Source organism: Syngnathus floridae, chromosome 21, assembly GCF_059516105.1.
Source record: "Syngnathus floridae isolate MCC-2025c chromosome 21, RoL_Sflo_1.0, whole genome shotgun sequence".
Taxonomy (NCBI): Eukaryota; Metazoa; Chordata; class Actinopteri; order Syngnathiformes; family Syngnathidae; genus Syngnathus; species Syngnathus floridae.
In genome coordinates, this window is record NC_142433.1 from 9929188 (window position 1) to 9945078 (window position 15891).

The 15891-nt window shown below is 51.5% G+C and overlaps 1 protein-coding gene and 1 long non-coding RNA gene across 5 annotated transcripts in view; both read left to right on the forward strand.

Moving 5' to 3' along the window:
* Nucleotides 1-15502, forward strand: part of LOC148380536 (janus kinase and microtubule-interacting protein 3-like) — a 44065-nt gene extending 28563 nt beyond the window's left edge. Inside the window, exons 5-11 of one of the 3 annotated variants that reach the window (XM_088365701.1) lie at nt 13198-13259; nt 13471-13533; nt 13620-13718; nt 13804-14037; nt 14158-14223; nt 14285-14353; nt 14430-15502. In XM_088365701.1, coding sequence (XP_088221827.1) covers nt 13200-13259; nt 13471-13533; nt 13620-13718; nt 13804-14037; nt 14158-14223; nt 14285-14353; nt 14430-14570 — 732 coding nt within the window. In that variant the 5' untranslated portion in view covers nt 13198-13199 and the 3' untranslated portion in view covers nt 14571-15502. Of the gene's footprint in view, nt 1-13070; nt 13260-13470; nt 13534-13619; nt 13719-13803; nt 14038-14157; nt 14224-14284; nt 14354-14429 lie in introns of those variants that run through there. The other 2 variants (XM_088365700.1, XM_088365702.1) reach the window with 2 other exon arrangements.
* LOC148380538 (uncharacterized) lies at nt 10435-12588 on the forward strand. Of its 2 annotated transcripts, XR_015855082.1 has the most exons (4): nt 10435-10659; nt 10891-12007; nt 12092-12162; nt 12299-12588. It is a non-coding gene; the product is annotated as an uncharacterized LOC148380538 (long non-coding RNA). The 2 variants fall into 2 exon arrangements; XR_015855081.1 differs by having other exon boundaries at nt 10563-12007; nt 12299-12587.
* Nucleotides 15503-15891: the final 389 nt, after the last annotated feature.

Sequence of the window (15891 nt, forward strand, 5' to 3'; positions counted from 1 at the left end):
GCCAAGTGGCCAAAATCAGCTCCCGCCTAGCGGACCGGCTGTTTATAAGCACCGCAGAGGCGATTGCGGAGCCTCATTGCACTTCCAGCGGCCAGCACACTCGCGCACGCTTCCCGGTTCCACCGGGAGGCCGTGCGCACGCGCCAGGTGGCCGAAATAAGCTCCCTTCTAGCGGATTGGCTGTTTATAAGTACTGCGGAGGAGATTGCGGAGCTTCATTGCACTTCCAGCAGCCAGCACACTCGCGCACACCACCCGGTTCCACCGGGAGGCCGTGCGCACGCGCCAAGTGGCCGAAATAAGCTCCCGCCTAGCGGATCGGCTGTTTATGAGCTCCGCGGAGGAGACTGCAGAGCCTCACTGCACTTCCAGCGGCCAGCACACTCGCGCACGCAGCCCGGAACAACCCGGAGTCCGTGGGCACGCGCCAAGTGGCCGAAATAAGCTCCCGCCTAGCGGATCGGCTGTTTATAAGCACCGCGGAGGAGATTGCGGAGCCTCATTGCACTTCCAGCGGCCAGCACACTCGCGCACACTGCCCGGTTCCACCGGGAGGCCGTGCGCACGCGCCAAGTGGCCGAAATAAGATCGCGCCTAGCGGATCGGCTGTTTATCAGAACCGCGGAGGAGATCGCAGAGCCTCATTGCACTTCCAGCAGCCAGGACATTCGCACACGCTGCCCGGCTCCACCGGGAAGCCGTGCGCCCGCGCCAAGTGGCCGAAATAAGCTCCCGCCTAGCGGATCGGCTGTTTATAAGCACCTTGAGGTTGATTGCGGAGCCTGATTGCACTTCCAGCGGCCAGCACACTCGCGCACGCCGCCCGGAACAACCGGGAGGACGTGCGCATGCGCCAAGTGGCCGAAATAAGCTCCCGCCTAGCGGAGCGGCTGTTTATGAGCACCGCGGAGGAGATCACGGAGCCTCATTGCACTTCCAGCGGCAAGCACACTCGCACACGCCGCCCAACTCCACCGGAAGGCCGTGCGCACGCGCCAAGTGGCCGAAATAAATTCCTGCCTAACGGATCGGCAATTATAAGCACCGCGGAGGAGATCGCGGAGCCTCATTGCACTTCCAGCGGCAAGCACACTCGCGCACGCCGCCCGGAACAACCGGGAGGCCGTGTACATGCGCCAAGTGGCCGAAATAAGCTCCCGCCTAGCGGATCGGCTGTTTATGAGCACCGCGGAGGAGACTGCAGAGCCTCATTGCACTTCCAGCGGCCAGCACAATCGCGCACACCACCCGGTTCCACCGGGAGGCCGTGCACACGCGCCAAGTGGCCGAAATAAGCTCCCGCCGAGCGGATCGGCTGTTTATAAGCACTGCGGAGGAGATCGCGGAGCCTCATTGCACTTCCAGCGGCAAGCATACTCGCGCACGCCGCCCGGAACAACCGGGAGGCCGTGCACACGCGCCAAGTGGCCGAAATAAGCTCCCTTCTAGCGGATTGGCTGTTTATAAGCACCGCGGAGGAGATCGCAGAGCCTCATTGCACTTCCAGCGGCCAGCACACTCACGCACACCGCCCGGCTCCACCGGGAGGCCGTGCGCACGCGCCAAGTGGCCGAAATAAGCTCCCGCCTAGCGGATCGGATGTTTATGAGCTCCGCGGAGGAGACTGCAGAGCCTCATTGCACTTCCAGCGGCCAGCACACTCGCGCACACCACCCGGTTCCACCGGGAGGCCGTGCACACGCGCCAAGTGGCCGAAATAAGCTCCCGCCTAGCGGATCGGCTGTTTATAAGCACCGCGGAGGAGATTGCGGAGCCTCATTGCACTTCCAGCGGCCAGCACACTCGCGCACGCTTCCCGGTTCCACCGGGAGGCCGTGTGCACGCGCCAGGTGGCCGAAATAAGCTCCCTTCTAGCGGATTGGCTGTTTATAAGCACCGCGGAGGAGATCGCAGAGCCTCAATGCACTTCCAGCGGCCAGCACACTCGCGCACACCGCCCGGCTCCACCGGGAGGCCGTGCGCACGCGCCGTGGCCGAAATAAGCTCCCGCCTACTGGATCGGCTGTTTATAAGCACCGCGGAGGAGATCGCGGAGCCTCATTGCACTTCCAGCGGCAAGCACACTCGCGCACGCCGCCCGGAACAACCGGGAGGACGTGCGCATGCGCCAAGTGGCCGAAATAATCTCCCGCCTCTCGGAGCGGCTGTTTAAAAGCACCGCGGAGGAGATCGCGGAGCCTGATTGCACTTCCAGCGGGCGGCACACTCGCGCACGCTTCCCGGTTCCACCGGGAGGCCGTGCGCACACGCCAAGTGGCCGAAATAAGCTCCCGCCTAGCGGACTGGCTGTTTATAAGCACCGCGGAGGAGACCGCAGAGCCTCATTGCACTTCCAGCGGCAAGCATACTCGCGCACGCCGCCCGGAACAACCGGGAGGCCGTGCGCATGCGCTAAGTGGCCGAAATAAGATCCCGCCTAGCGGATCGGCTGTTTATAAGCACCGCGGAGGAGATAGCGGAGCCTCATTGCACTTCCAGCGGCCAGCACACTCGCGCACGCTTCCCGGTTCCACCGGGAGGCCGTGCGCACGCACCAAGTGGCCGAAATAAGCTTCGCCTAGCGGACCGGCTGTTTATAAGCACCGCGGAGGAGACCGCAGAGCCTCATTGCACTTCCAGCGGCCAGCACACTCGCACACGCTGCCCGATTCCACCTTGAGGCCGTGCGCACGAGCCAAGTGGCCGAAATAAGCTCCCGCCTAGCGGATCGGCTGTTTATAAGCACCGCGGAGGAGATTGCGGAGCCTCATTGCACTTCCAGCGGCCAGCACACTCGCGCACGCTTCCCGGTTCCACCGGGAGGCCGTGCGCACGCGCCAGGTGGCCGAAATAAGCTCCCCTCTAGCGGATTGGCTGTTTATAAGCACCGCGGAGGAGATCGCAGAGCCTCATTGCACTTCCAGCGGCCAGCACACTCACGCACACCGCCCGGCTCCACCGGGAGGCCGTGCGCACGCGCCGTGGCCGAAATAAGCTCCCGCCTAGCGGATCGGCTGTTTATAAGCACCGCGGAGGAGATCGCGGAGCCTCATTGCACTTCCAGCGGCAAGCACACTCGCGCACGCCGCCCGGAACAACCGGGAGGACGTGCGCATGCGCCAAGTGGCCGAAATAAGCTCCCGCCTAGCGGAGCGGCTGTTTATAAGCACCGCGGAGGAGATTGCGGAGCCTCATTGCACTTCCAGCGGCAAGCACACTCGCACACGCCGCCCAACTCCACCGGAAGGCCGTGCGCACGCGCCAAGTGGCCGAAATAAATTCCTGCCTAGCGGATCGGCAATTATAAGCCCCGCGGAGGAGATCGCGGAGCCTCATTGCACTTCCAGCGGCAAGCACACTCGCGCACGCCGCCCGGAACAACCGGGAGGCCGTGTACATGCGCCAAGTGGCCGAAATAAGCTCCCGCCTAGCGGATCGGCTGTTTATGAGCACCGCGGAGGAGACTGCAGAGCCTCATTGCACTTCCAGCGGCCAGCACACTCGCGCACACCACCCGGTTCCAGCGGGAGGCCGTGCACACGCACCAAGTGGCCGAAATAAGGGTTAGGGTTAGGGTTAGGGTTAGGATTGGATTGTGAAGTCCAACCCCTACCAGGGACGGGGAACTGATGTCCCCCCCTAGCAGAAGAGGACAACGCACGGTCCATCCATCCGTGGCCATACCTCGCCACCCGCTCCCGCCCCCGGGTTGCAGGCTGGCGCTGTCGCCCCCTACGGACAACTGTCCATTCCCCGTTGTAATTAATTGACATATTAATTTTTGGACTTCAAATTTTTATTGTTATGTCTAAATGTATATTTTTAATTTTCAAATTTCAAAGATATAATGAGTGGGTAAAACTTGAATTTTAGACTTTTTATTCTCAAACAAATTATCAAATGTCTATTTTTCAAAAAGATTTTTAGTGTCCAAATTGTCCGAATTTAGCAACGTAATTTATTGCAATGAAATAAATGATTTGTAAATAACTGTAAATAAAATCAACAATAGTAAATTATTAAATCGACTGTAAATAGGAAATTATTAAATTGAATGTAAATAGTAGTGTGCCTTAACAACGTTTCGGCTATACTAAGCCTTCTTCAGGTCTGGCACACCCGTATTGAATGAAATATTTTTGTTTCTCATAGGATTAAGTAGGGAGTTCCTCCCCCGAAGGAGAGGAGCAAAGGCACGGTCCTCCCATCCACGCCCACGTCCCACAACCAGCCCCAGAGCACACCGCCCGTCGTGGCTGCGCCAGGATTAAGTAGGGAGTTCCTCCCCCGAAGGAGAGGAGCAAAGGCACGGTCCTACCATCCACGCCCACGTCCCACAACCAGCCCCAGAGCACACCGCCCGTCGTGGCTGCGCCAGCCATGCTGGTCAGGCCAAATTGGGCTTAATAAACATGTATTTGCTTTGTAGTTGTTGTTTGTTTTTGTGTTTGTACTTTGCCTATCCGGTCGCCTTTGTTATATATGTAATAAATGAGTCTCGACTTGGCATGATAGATTGACAGCTGCATTTGCGGTCAAATTAGTCGTACCTCGCACTTAATTCATCGACTCCCCTATCTGGGTGGAGCGAGAGCATTTTGCTCTGTGCGGCATCCATGCGCTCTCCTATCTGGGTAGAGCGTGGGTAAATTATAATTTTGCGTCTAATTGTTTTCCTATCGGCGCTAGTTTGCGCTCCCTTTTATTTCCTCCGTGTGGCCATCGACAACATTTCGGCATCTTTTGTGCCTTCCTCAGGTCTGGCACACGGGAATTGCAGCTAAATTTAGTTTCATTGCATGTGGAGCTGTTTCCTCCTTCATGGCCGCATCGAGACTGAGTTTCCTGCTTTGAGCGGTCCTTATATAGTTTCATGTCAGCAATTTGCGTTTCGTTCCGGATAATTTCCCATCTACTTATTTTAGCTTATTAACTTGTTGTTTTCGCTCTTGTGAATTTCTGTTTCTTTTCTTGCAGGCACCGATTGGGCGTGAATATGTGATCTCGGCATAGGTAAGTATAACTGTGTTTCCTTTTTTCAGGTTTGTATCAGGTAAGTATTGTTTTTTGATAATGTAAATATTTACTTCCAACCATTTTTTAGTTTATATTCAATTTTGTGTTTATGTTTCCTTTTTTCAGGTTTGTATCAGGTAAGTATTGTTTTTTGATAGTGTAAATATTTACTTCCAACCACTTTTTAGTTTATATTCAATTTTGTGTTTACTGTTCAAATTTTTGACTTCTTATTTTCAATTTTTGACTTAAGGTTGAAATTTTTTTCATATTGGGAGTCAGGGAGGGATTTGGATTAGGGTTAGGGTTAGGGTTGGGGTTAGGGTTAGGGTTAGGGTTTGGGGTTAGGTTAGGGTTAGGGTTAGGGTAGGATCGGTTCAGGGGACAGCGCACAGACGCAGCAGGAGCTGAATGGAAACTGGAAACGTGGGGGGGGCAGTGGAGGTGGCACAGGCGAGTTAGGATTAAGTAGGGAGTTCCTCCCCCGAAGGAGAGGAGCAAAGGCACGGTCCTACCATCCACGCCCACGTCCCACAACCAGCCCCAGAGCACACCGCCCGTCGTGGCTGCGCCAGCCATGCTGGTCAGGCCAAATTGGGCTTAATAAACATGTATTTGCTTTGTAGTTGTTGTTTGTTTTTGTGTTTGTACTTTGCCTATCCGGTCGCCTTTGTTATATATGTAATAAATGAGTCTCGACTTGGCATGATAGATTGACAGCTGCATTTGCGGTCAAATTGGTCGTACCTCGCACTTAATTCATCGACTCCCCTATCTGGGTGGAGCGAGAGCATCTTGCTCTGTGCGGCATCCATGCGCTCTCCTATCTGGGTAGAGCGTGGGTAAATTATAATTTTGCGTCTAATTGTTTTCCTATCGGCGCTAGTTTGCGCTCCCTTTTATTTCCTCCGTGTGGCCATCGACAACGTTTCGGCATCTTTTGTGCCTTCCTCAGGTCTGGCACACGGGAATTGCAGCTAAATTTAGTTTCATTGCATGTGGAGCTGTTTCCTCCTTCATGGCCGCATCGAGACTGAGTTTCCTGCTTTGAGCGGTCCTTATATAGTTTCATGTCAGCAATTTGCGTTTCGTTCTGGATAATTTCCCATCTACTTATTTTAGCTTATTAACTTGTTGTTTTCGCTCTTGTGAATTTCTGTTTCTTTTCTTGCAGGCACCGATTGGGCGTGAATATGTGATCTCGGCATAGGTAAGTATAACTGTGTTTCCTTTTTTCAGGTTTGTATCAGGTAAGTATTGTTTTTTGATAATGTAAATATTTACTTCCAACCATTTTTTAGTTTATATTCAATTTTGTGTTTATGTTTCCTTTTTTCAGGTTTGTATCAGGTAAGTATTGTTTTTTGATAGTGTAAATATTTACTTCCAACCACTTTTTAGTTTATATTCAATTTTGTGTTTATGTTCAAATTTTTGACTTCTTATTTTCAATTTTTGACTTAAGGTTGAAATTTTTTTCATATTGGGAGTCAGGGAGGGATTTGGATTAGGGTTAGGGTTGGGGTTAGGGTTAGGGTTAGGGTTTGGGGTTAGGTTAGGGTTAGGGTTAGGGTTAGGGTAGGATCGGTTCAGGGGACAGCGCACAGACGCAGCAGGAGCTGAATGGAAACTGGAAACGTGGGGGGGCAGTGGAGGTGGCACAGGCGAGTTAGGATTAAGTAGGGAGTTCCTCCCCCGAAGGAGAGGAGCAAAGGCACGGTCCTACCATCCACGCCCACGTCCCACAACCAGCCCCAGAGCACACCGCCCGTCGTGGCTGCGCCAGCCATGCTGGTCAGGCCAAATTGGGCTTAATAAACATGTATTTGCTTTGTAGTTGTTGTTTGTTTTTGTGTTTGTACTTTGCCTATCCGGTCGCCTTTGTTATATATGTAATAAATGAGTCTCGACTTGGCATGATAGATTGACAGCTGCATTTGCGGTCAAATTAGTCGTACCTCGCACTTAATTCATCGACTCCCCTATCTGGGTGGAGCGTGAGCATCTTGCTCTGTGCGGCATCCATGCGCTCTCCTATCTGGGTAGAGCGTGGGTAAATTATAATTTTGCGTCTAATTGTTTTCCTATCGGCGCTAGTTTGCGCTCCCTTTTATTTCCTCCGTGTGGCCATCGACAACGTTTCGGCATCTTTTGTGCCTTCCTCAGGTCTGGCACACGGGAATTGCAGCTAAATTTAGTTTCACTGCCTGTGGAGCTGTTTCCTCCTTCATGGCCGCATCGAGACTGAGTTTCCTGCTTTGAGCGGTCCTTATATAGTTTCATGTCAGCAATTTGCGTTTCGTTCCGGATAATTTCCCATCTACTTATTTTAGCTTATTAACTTGTTGTTTTCGCTCTTGTGAATTTCTGTTTCTTTTCTTGCAGGCACCGATTGGGCGTGAATATGTGATCTCGGCATAGGTAAGTATAACTGTGTTTCCTTTTTTCAGGTTTGTATCAGGTAAGTATTGTTTTTTGATAATGTAAATATTTACTTCCAACCATTTTTTAGTTTATATTCAATTTTGTGTTTATGTTTCCTTTTTTCAGGTTTGTATTGACTCCGCCGATGTGTCTAAGATCCTGAGGAGAGTCCCCCCATAAGGCCCCTGGCCCCGACAACATTCCTGGGCGGGTGTTCAGGGAATGTGCAAGTCATCTGGCTGGGGTCATCACAGACATTTTTAACACCTCGCTGGGCCAAGCCACAGTGCCGGCGTGCTTTAAGACTGCCTCCATCATTCCGGTGCCGAAGAAACCTCAAATCACCTCATTTAATGATTACCGGCCTGTTGCACTGACTCCGGTTATGATGAAGTGCTTCGAAAGGCTGCTTAAAGGTCACATCGTTTCCAGACTCCCCCTATTATTTGACCCGTTCCAGTTTGCCGACCGGCAAAACCGCTCCACTCAGGACGCCATCTCCTCCGTTCTTCACCTGAGCCTGGCTCACCTGGAGGAGAAGAACACCCATGTGCGGATGCTGTTCCTGGACTTCAGCTCAGCGTTTAACACCATCATCCCACAGCATCTGGTAGGAAAATTGGAACACCTGGGCTTCAACACCCCCCTTCGCAACTGGCTGCTAGACTTCCTCACCAACAGACCTCAGTCAGTCCGGGTCGGACAGAACACCTCTGATGTCATCACCCTCAGCACAGGCTCCCCTCAGGGCTGCGTCCTGAGCCCCCTGCTGTTCACCCTGATGACACACGACTGCGTCCTCAGGTTCACCACCAATCACATCGTGAAGTCAGCAGACGACACAACGATGGTGGGGCTCATCAGAGACAACAACGACCTGGACTACAGAGAGGAGGTGGAGCAGCTGGTGGGCTGGTGCAGAGAAAACAGCCTGATCCTGAATGAGGAGAAGATGAAGGAGATCATCGTCGACTTCAGGAAAAAACAGCCTCACCACGCTCCACTGATCATCAACAGCTCAGCTGTGGAGGTGGTCAGCAGCACCAAATTCCTGGGGGTCCACATCACAGAAGACCTCACCTGGACTGTGAACACTACGGCACTGGTCAAGAGGGCACAGAAGCGCTTGTACTTCCTGCGGAGGATGAGGAGAGCCCACCTGCCCCCACCCATCATGAGGACGTTCTACAGGAGCACCATAGAGAGCATTCTGACAAGCTGTCTCTCTGTGTGGTGTGGAGGCTGCACCGCCTCCGATTGGAAGAACGTGAGGAGAGTGGTGAGGACAGCAGAGAGGATCATAGGGGCTCCTCTTCCCTCCATTCAGGACATTTCATCTCAGCGCTGCATATCCCGTGCCCGTAACATCATCAATGACCCATCACACCCCCACCATGGACTGTTCTCCCTGCTGGCCTCTGGGAAGAGGTTTCGCAGCATCCGCTGCAGGTCCACCAGGTTCTGCAACAGCTTTTTCCCTGCTGTCATCAGACTGTTGAACACTAGAACTGTTGAGCTCTAAACTGAACTCTGCATCACACATTCACAGAACTGTACTTTATGACACTACGGACCTCTATCTTGCACTATCTCGCACTACCAACTTTACTGAACTTGTATAAACCCTTTAAATAGAAGTTTAATACATTGTTTAGCATTCCTCTGCACACTCTTGAATACTGTTTTGCCTACTTGCACTATTGCATAATTATCACTGCTGCACTTTATACTTATTTTTAATATATATATATATATATATAGTATATGTATATATATATATTTTCATAGGATATGTTACTTCTATTCAACTGCAATATCACTACTTTGTTGTAAGACGTATGCAACGGAATTTCGTTTTGTATGCACCATGTGCAGAAAAGATGACAATAAAGTTTGTCTAAGTCTAAGTCTAAGTCATGTCAGGTCAGCTGTCTGGAGAGAGAGAGAAGTCAGGACCTGCGGGCGGAGCACCACCGTGCCACCGCCGCCATGACGGAACTCAAAAGCAAACTCCATGAGGAGAAGCAGAAAGAGTTAGCCATTACCAGGGAGACATTACTGCGGCAGCATGAAATGGAGCTGATGAGAGTGATCAAAATCAAAGATGGAGAGATCCAGCGACTGAATGCCTTGGTCCTCAGCCTGAGGGACGGCTCCATGGACAAGGTGATCCGCTCTATCCGTGTCTGACTATCCGCACGCCACGTCGGGCTTCGGTGCGGCCGCTACCGTATTGTGTAGCTTGTCCCCAGTAAGCGTCGCGGCGCTCCGTTGCGGTCTCAACGGCCCGGTGTGGCGCAACGTCCGCTCAGGTGAGGAGGGGGGGCGCTTTGCTGGCGGAGGTGGAGGAGACGCGGCGGTGTCGGGAGACCGAGCGGTGTCGCCTCCACCAGGAGCGCGGAAGAAGCCCTGGCAGCGGCCCAGCAGGCCTGGCAGTCACGAGCGGCCGAGCTCCGATGGGCTCATCACCAGCATCGGGAGGAGCTGAGCCGAACCAAGAGAGACTGCGAGAGGGAGATCCGCCGACTGGTAGGACTGATCAGATGCGCGGTGCGTGGCTATGTTCCCAATTTTGTTGTATACCTGCAGTGCAATGACACCTAAGGCATTCTATTCTATTCTATTTCACAAGAAGAAAATGTCCGGTTGCTCGCTTCGCTTTTGTCACAGCAAAGGTGTTCTAGTCGATTCAAGAAAAAAATTGGCCGGTTGCTCTCTTTGTTTTTGTCACAAATCTGGCAAATGAGTTTGCCCGCCTGCCTGAGCGGTCCCCGTTTGTACATCCAGACGGATGAGATCAAGCTGAAAGACAGAGCGGTTAGTGTTTTGGATAAAGCCCTGGGGCCGGCCACGTCCACCGCCTTCAGCTGCAGACTCAGGCTGCCGAGCAGCAGATCGCTGCCCTGAGGGATTCCCAAAGGGCGGGCCTAAACTACCCTGGAAGTGGGGTCAACGCCGCTACTAGCAATCCTCTTCATAGCGTAAGCCACCTCATCACACACTTGCAGTACGCATGACTTAGTTCGTTGCTGGAGGAAGGTAGCACAAAAACAGTTTTGAACTTTGAACGAGTGCTTGTGTGTGTGTGTTGCGGGGCGTTTTCAGTCTCAGGAGGATCGGGACACGCGACGGTTTCATCTGAAAATCGCTGAGCTCAGCGCAGTCATCAGGAAACTGAAGGATCGAAACGCCCTGCTTTCTGAAGAGCGCAATGAACTGGTAATTTATTGACGGCACGCTTGAAGGTTTGCGCTACGTTTGATGCGCGCCATCCAGCGAGGCACCCATTGCGCTTGCTTATTAGTTGAGCGGCGCGGCGAGTCGGTTGCCTGGTAGATGTCTTTTATTGGGAGCCAAAGCCACGATTCCGTTCAAACCGATGCAAAAGGAATGGATACGTTCTGGCCCGCGTGTTGTGCGTCTTTCACATCCCGCACTTCATGCTTGCAGCTAAAGCGACTGAGAGAAACAGAAAGCCAGTTTCTGCCACTCCTGTACAAAAACAAATGCCTGAGCAGGAAGAATGAAGAACTCTCGCTGGTGCTGTGTCGCCTTGAAAACAAAGTGCGCTTTGTCACCCAGGAGAACGAGGAGATGGCAAGCTTGGTAAGTCGACGCGGACAACGGCGGCGTGCCAACAGAGTCCACTGCATTTGTGTTCCACAGAGAAGGCCTAGTTCGCTCAATGACCTGGACCGCGGTTGCGGCCAGCAGGACGGTGAAATGGAGTTCTTTCAAGTTGTGGAGCAGCGGCACATCATCGACGACTTGTCCAAGGTCTTCAGGCACGCGACTCGGTGCACGTACGGCAGCGCCGCGCTCGCTCGCTGTCGCCAGGAAACCTTTTCCGTCCAAAGCTTGGCCGGCGGCCGCCATCCAAAAAATTGGCCCCTTAAATTCCGACCTTTCAAGCAAGAGCATTGTGCGCACGCGTTTGAACACGCTTTAGACTTGTTTTGCCGTTTTCAGCAGCTCAAAGCTCCCGTTTTGTCAGCGCCTTTGCCACTCGCTGTGCGCTGAAAACGACGGACTTGCCCGGCTGCTCAGCCCGTCAACCATGAGCCGCGAGCGCGATGTCATTGTCCGTAGGCAGCTAGTGGCAAAATGCACCCTGTTAGAGTTGCGCTCGCTCCAACTTATTTTGCAAGAACCACACGGGAGACAAGTAAGTTCTTTTGGACACCTGCAGGTGGAGAGTCCATCCGTTGTACGAATGAAGTCTGACTCTCGGCTCCTGCACGAGCATTTTAATTAAGAGAAACAGGGTGGGTGTAAGAGTGGATTGAATAGAGGAAGCCCTTGACCTCTAGTCAAAACATAGCAAGGGGTGTTTTACGACTTTGTGTCGGAAGGGATAAGCGATAGGGATAAATAAGGGATAAATAATATTATTTATTACAGGTTGCAGTCAAAGTCAAAGCAACATAATGATACGATAAAGATAATCTGGAAAACCCTGACACACCCTGTAGTTGTCACTTTTGGAAAAGACGAGCGTCCCTCCAATCATCGCCGGTGACGTGTTTTTCAGGCTCTGGAGACAGGAGCTCATGTCAGAAATGTCATTGTGAGTCGCGTTTGTTTCTGCGCCGGAGCCGTTCGTTCCCTTTGCATCCAAAGAATCTCAAAGGCGGATTATTTGTGTCGACAGGAGAGAGATTTGCTGCTACGATACCGACGTCGAGAATCTCTGAGGAGGAACAAAGCGTGAGGTCCTGCAAGGTGAGTCTGTTTGTTTGCGGCTGCTTGGTGTTGCGCAAGATGAAATGGCCTTTTTCTCGCTATCGTTCCTCTCGTCGATTCATCGTGAGGTGTCGCTTCAGTTTGTTCAGAGAGATGTTTGCTTCCGCGCCCGCAGGTCATCGAAACATTTTACGGCTACGACGAAGACGTGTTGGTGGACTCGGACGGATCGTCCTTGTCTTTTCACACCGACAGAACCCCCGACACGGAACCCGAAGAGGTAGCCCGCCATTTCTGCCAGCGTATTGGCACCAAACATTCCTCTTCAGCCTGGAATCGGACTCGTCTTTGCGTCGCGGGTGCTTTGTCGCCGGTCTGACTGATTCTGGTACTAGTGCTGTGTTGCATTGGTGTGTGCATGAAGAGGCGGAGCTTCGCTGACGCAAGAATATCAAGCGCTGCAACGAGCCTACGCTCTGCTAGCCCAGACCAGCGAAGGGGACTACGACGCCGAGAAGGAGATTGTTAGAGATTAGCTCACTCCAACTTATTTTGCAAGAACCACACGGGAGACAAGCAAGTCCTTTTTAGACACCTGCAGGTGGAGAGTTCACTCGTTCAAGGAATGAAGTCTGAACCCTTGTTCCTGCGAGGGGATATTTATTAAGAGAAACAGAGTGGGGGTTGAGAGTGGGGGTCAGAGTAGACAAATGGCCGAAGCCCCTGGCTGATCAAAGCACAGCAGGGGGTCCTTCACGATGTTGTGTGAACAAAACACTTTGATTGCTTCCTCTGCAGCTAGTCAATCAGTTCAAAAGATCTTAGCACTTTGTTCTACTACTTTCGTTAAGACAGGACAAGCGAGTTTAATTATTACAGGTTACATTCCAACATAATCATAGGATCAAACTAACCTGAAAACCCTAACAGAGATCAAGGTGGCGCCCCTTCCCGCAACCCCCGGCCGGGTCGCAGCCTCCCCGTTCTCACCCAGCCTCGGGTGTTCTCTGGTCTGAAAGGAGGAGGAGGAGCCTCCCTCCTCCTCCTTTCAGACCAGAGAAAAGCTGATGGTAGAAATGGGTCACTATCAAAGCAGAGTAGCAGATCTGGAGTCAGCGCTGAAGCAACAAGGACAGGTAAGCTCATCAATGAGCACACCTTTTTCTCAGACAAAATAGCTACATTCTTCAGTCACTCATTCGTCTGGCATTACTGGACCAACCCCCCCCCCCGAACGTGGCTGGGAAAATGCGGATAAAAGCAAATGTCATTTTCCAGTCAACCAAAGAATTTGTGGATGAAAATGACACAACATTCCAAAGCTGTCCACGCGTTTGTCTCTTCTAGAATGTCAAGTGGGTGGAGGAGAAGCAGCTGCTGCGTCAGAGCAATCAGCAGTTGGCCGAAAAGGTGACGGAAAGAAAGGCGCTGGGCGGAGTCGCTTGGCGTCACACCCGTCGGGAAGCCCCGCAGATGAGGTCTGACTGTCTTTTCAGGTCAGGCGGATGGAGGCGGAAGAAGCGCGTCTGAAAGAGCACATCCAGGATATCCGAGACCAAAACGAACTGCTTGAGTTCCGCATCCTGGAGCTGGAGGTGGGAAGACTCGCACAAGCGTGTTGAGGCCAGAGATGTGACGGACGGACGGACGGACGGACGGATGCATGCCTCTGCCTTTCAGGAGAGGGAGTGGCGCTCCCCCGTCTTGAAGTTTCTGCAAGTCTGTTTCCCAGACGGCCTCAGCCCTTTGCAGATCTACTGCGAGGCCGAGGGCGTGAGCGTACGTAAGGCGTCCCTCGCAACCCTAACCTTAACCCGAGGTCCCAGAACACCTTACATTGCTCCTTGCGCCTTTCCCCCGGACATCGTCATCAGTGATCTGATGAAGAAGCTGGACATCCTGGGCTATAACGCCGTAAGTGCATGTCGAACTCCTTATGTTCGCACTCCGCGAGACTCGGCGGCTCAAATGTGACTTTTGGAAGGCTTTGCGCTGAAAGAAGCTTGTTGACGCTGTGCCTTTGGGCTCTTGCAGAATCTCACCAACGAGGAGCAGGTGGTCGTGATTCACGCCAGGACCCTTCTCACCCTAGCCGAGAAGGTAACGCGCACGTCCACGCATGCTCTCGCATTCTGCTTATGTGACAGCAGCCTTTCCTCAGTGGTTAGAATACATCAAAGTGACCAAGTCAGCACTTCAACAGAAGATGTTGGACATTGAAAGTGAGAAGGTAGACAGACACGCGACATCAGCCAAGGGGAACTCCGGCAATGTGCCCCAACAATTCTGACCTTGAGCTGTGCTAGGATATGTTCTGCAAGCAGAAGGGCTACCTGGATGAAGAGTTGGACTTCAGGAAGTGTTCCATGGACCAGGCTCATAAGGTAAGCCGCCCTCAAATCTCCCGCCGTGACACTTCGCTGAGGATCATGGGAATTTGCCATTGACAGTGACACCGTGAACCAAGAAAGTGGCGCTGGGAATGACAATCTCCTAAGGTTAGATTATTCCGGTTGATAAATGTCAGATAAACAGATGATACGAACACAGTCCCTTTGATAAAATAATATTAATTGCGTGGATATAATGGTTTAAAGGGTTTTCATCACAATTGGACTACAGACAGACCTCCAATTATGCTGATAAACTTGGCCAGAAACTTGAATGAAATAATATAACACTGCGTTAAATACAAACATACGTAATGATGGTTTAAATTCAATGAATCAATAAATTAAAAGGGACAAAGACTGACCTATTGATCTTTTCTGTCTGCGTTAAAGCTGGGCAGTTGACTTGACAAATAACTGTAATTTTAATTGACCAGGTAGACACACTCCGGGACTCGATCAACCCCGGCGGGGCCTCCCTTGGGCGAGGGTGTCTGGTGATAATGGCCGAAACACTCTGTGACCCCAAGGTCCACTACTGATGACGTGTCTACAAAATTATGACGTTCAAATTACCCACAACAAGGACGACTTAATGGGACTCTTTGTAAACAAAACGGTTGGTTTTAAAACAATATATAATAAAAAAATATATTAGTTCAAACACAACTAAGAGTTAATAGACACAATTTAAGACAAGGGTAGTCTCATAGGTCTGTACTTTTCTGTCGCTTTTCACTGTATTTCCATCTTGCTGGCCGAAGACCTGGGTGGCGCCTCAGCTACTCGGGGGAGGTTCTGGCAGGAGTGCAGTCTCACTTCGCCGTCCTTCGTACCCAATCCAGATTTTATGTGACCTGGTACGGCGAGGTTTACTGGTGAGACATGCGTAGGCCCGTGCCTTCCGTTGCCTTCTATCTAACCGACAGGGTCGGCGGACCCTTTGGGGAAGGTTTAGCGAGTAAAACTCAAAATACCTAACCCTAACCCTAACCGAATGAAAGAAAACTATCATTTGGCCACAACCAACATTCACAGATACAACACAACGTGCGGGGTTGAGGTTAAAGATTGAGTGAAGGGCCCTCGTTTTAAACTACTGTTTTGAAAAGGAGTGGGAACAAGTAAGACGTATTTAATTTATTTAATGGGAAGTAGTAAGACTTATTAAATTTATTTAATCTACTTTTCTTCCCAGGCAAAATTTGATGTGCTGCAATTCCAAATTTCCAAAGTGAATGAAGGAATGAAGTCCTTTAAATTATGATTTTGTATAAATACTAGGCATTAACACAAAATCGACGGCACAAAATGGGCAGACTTTACTTGTTTGAAAAGGACTGGTTACAAGACAGACTTTTTTAATTTATTTAATGGG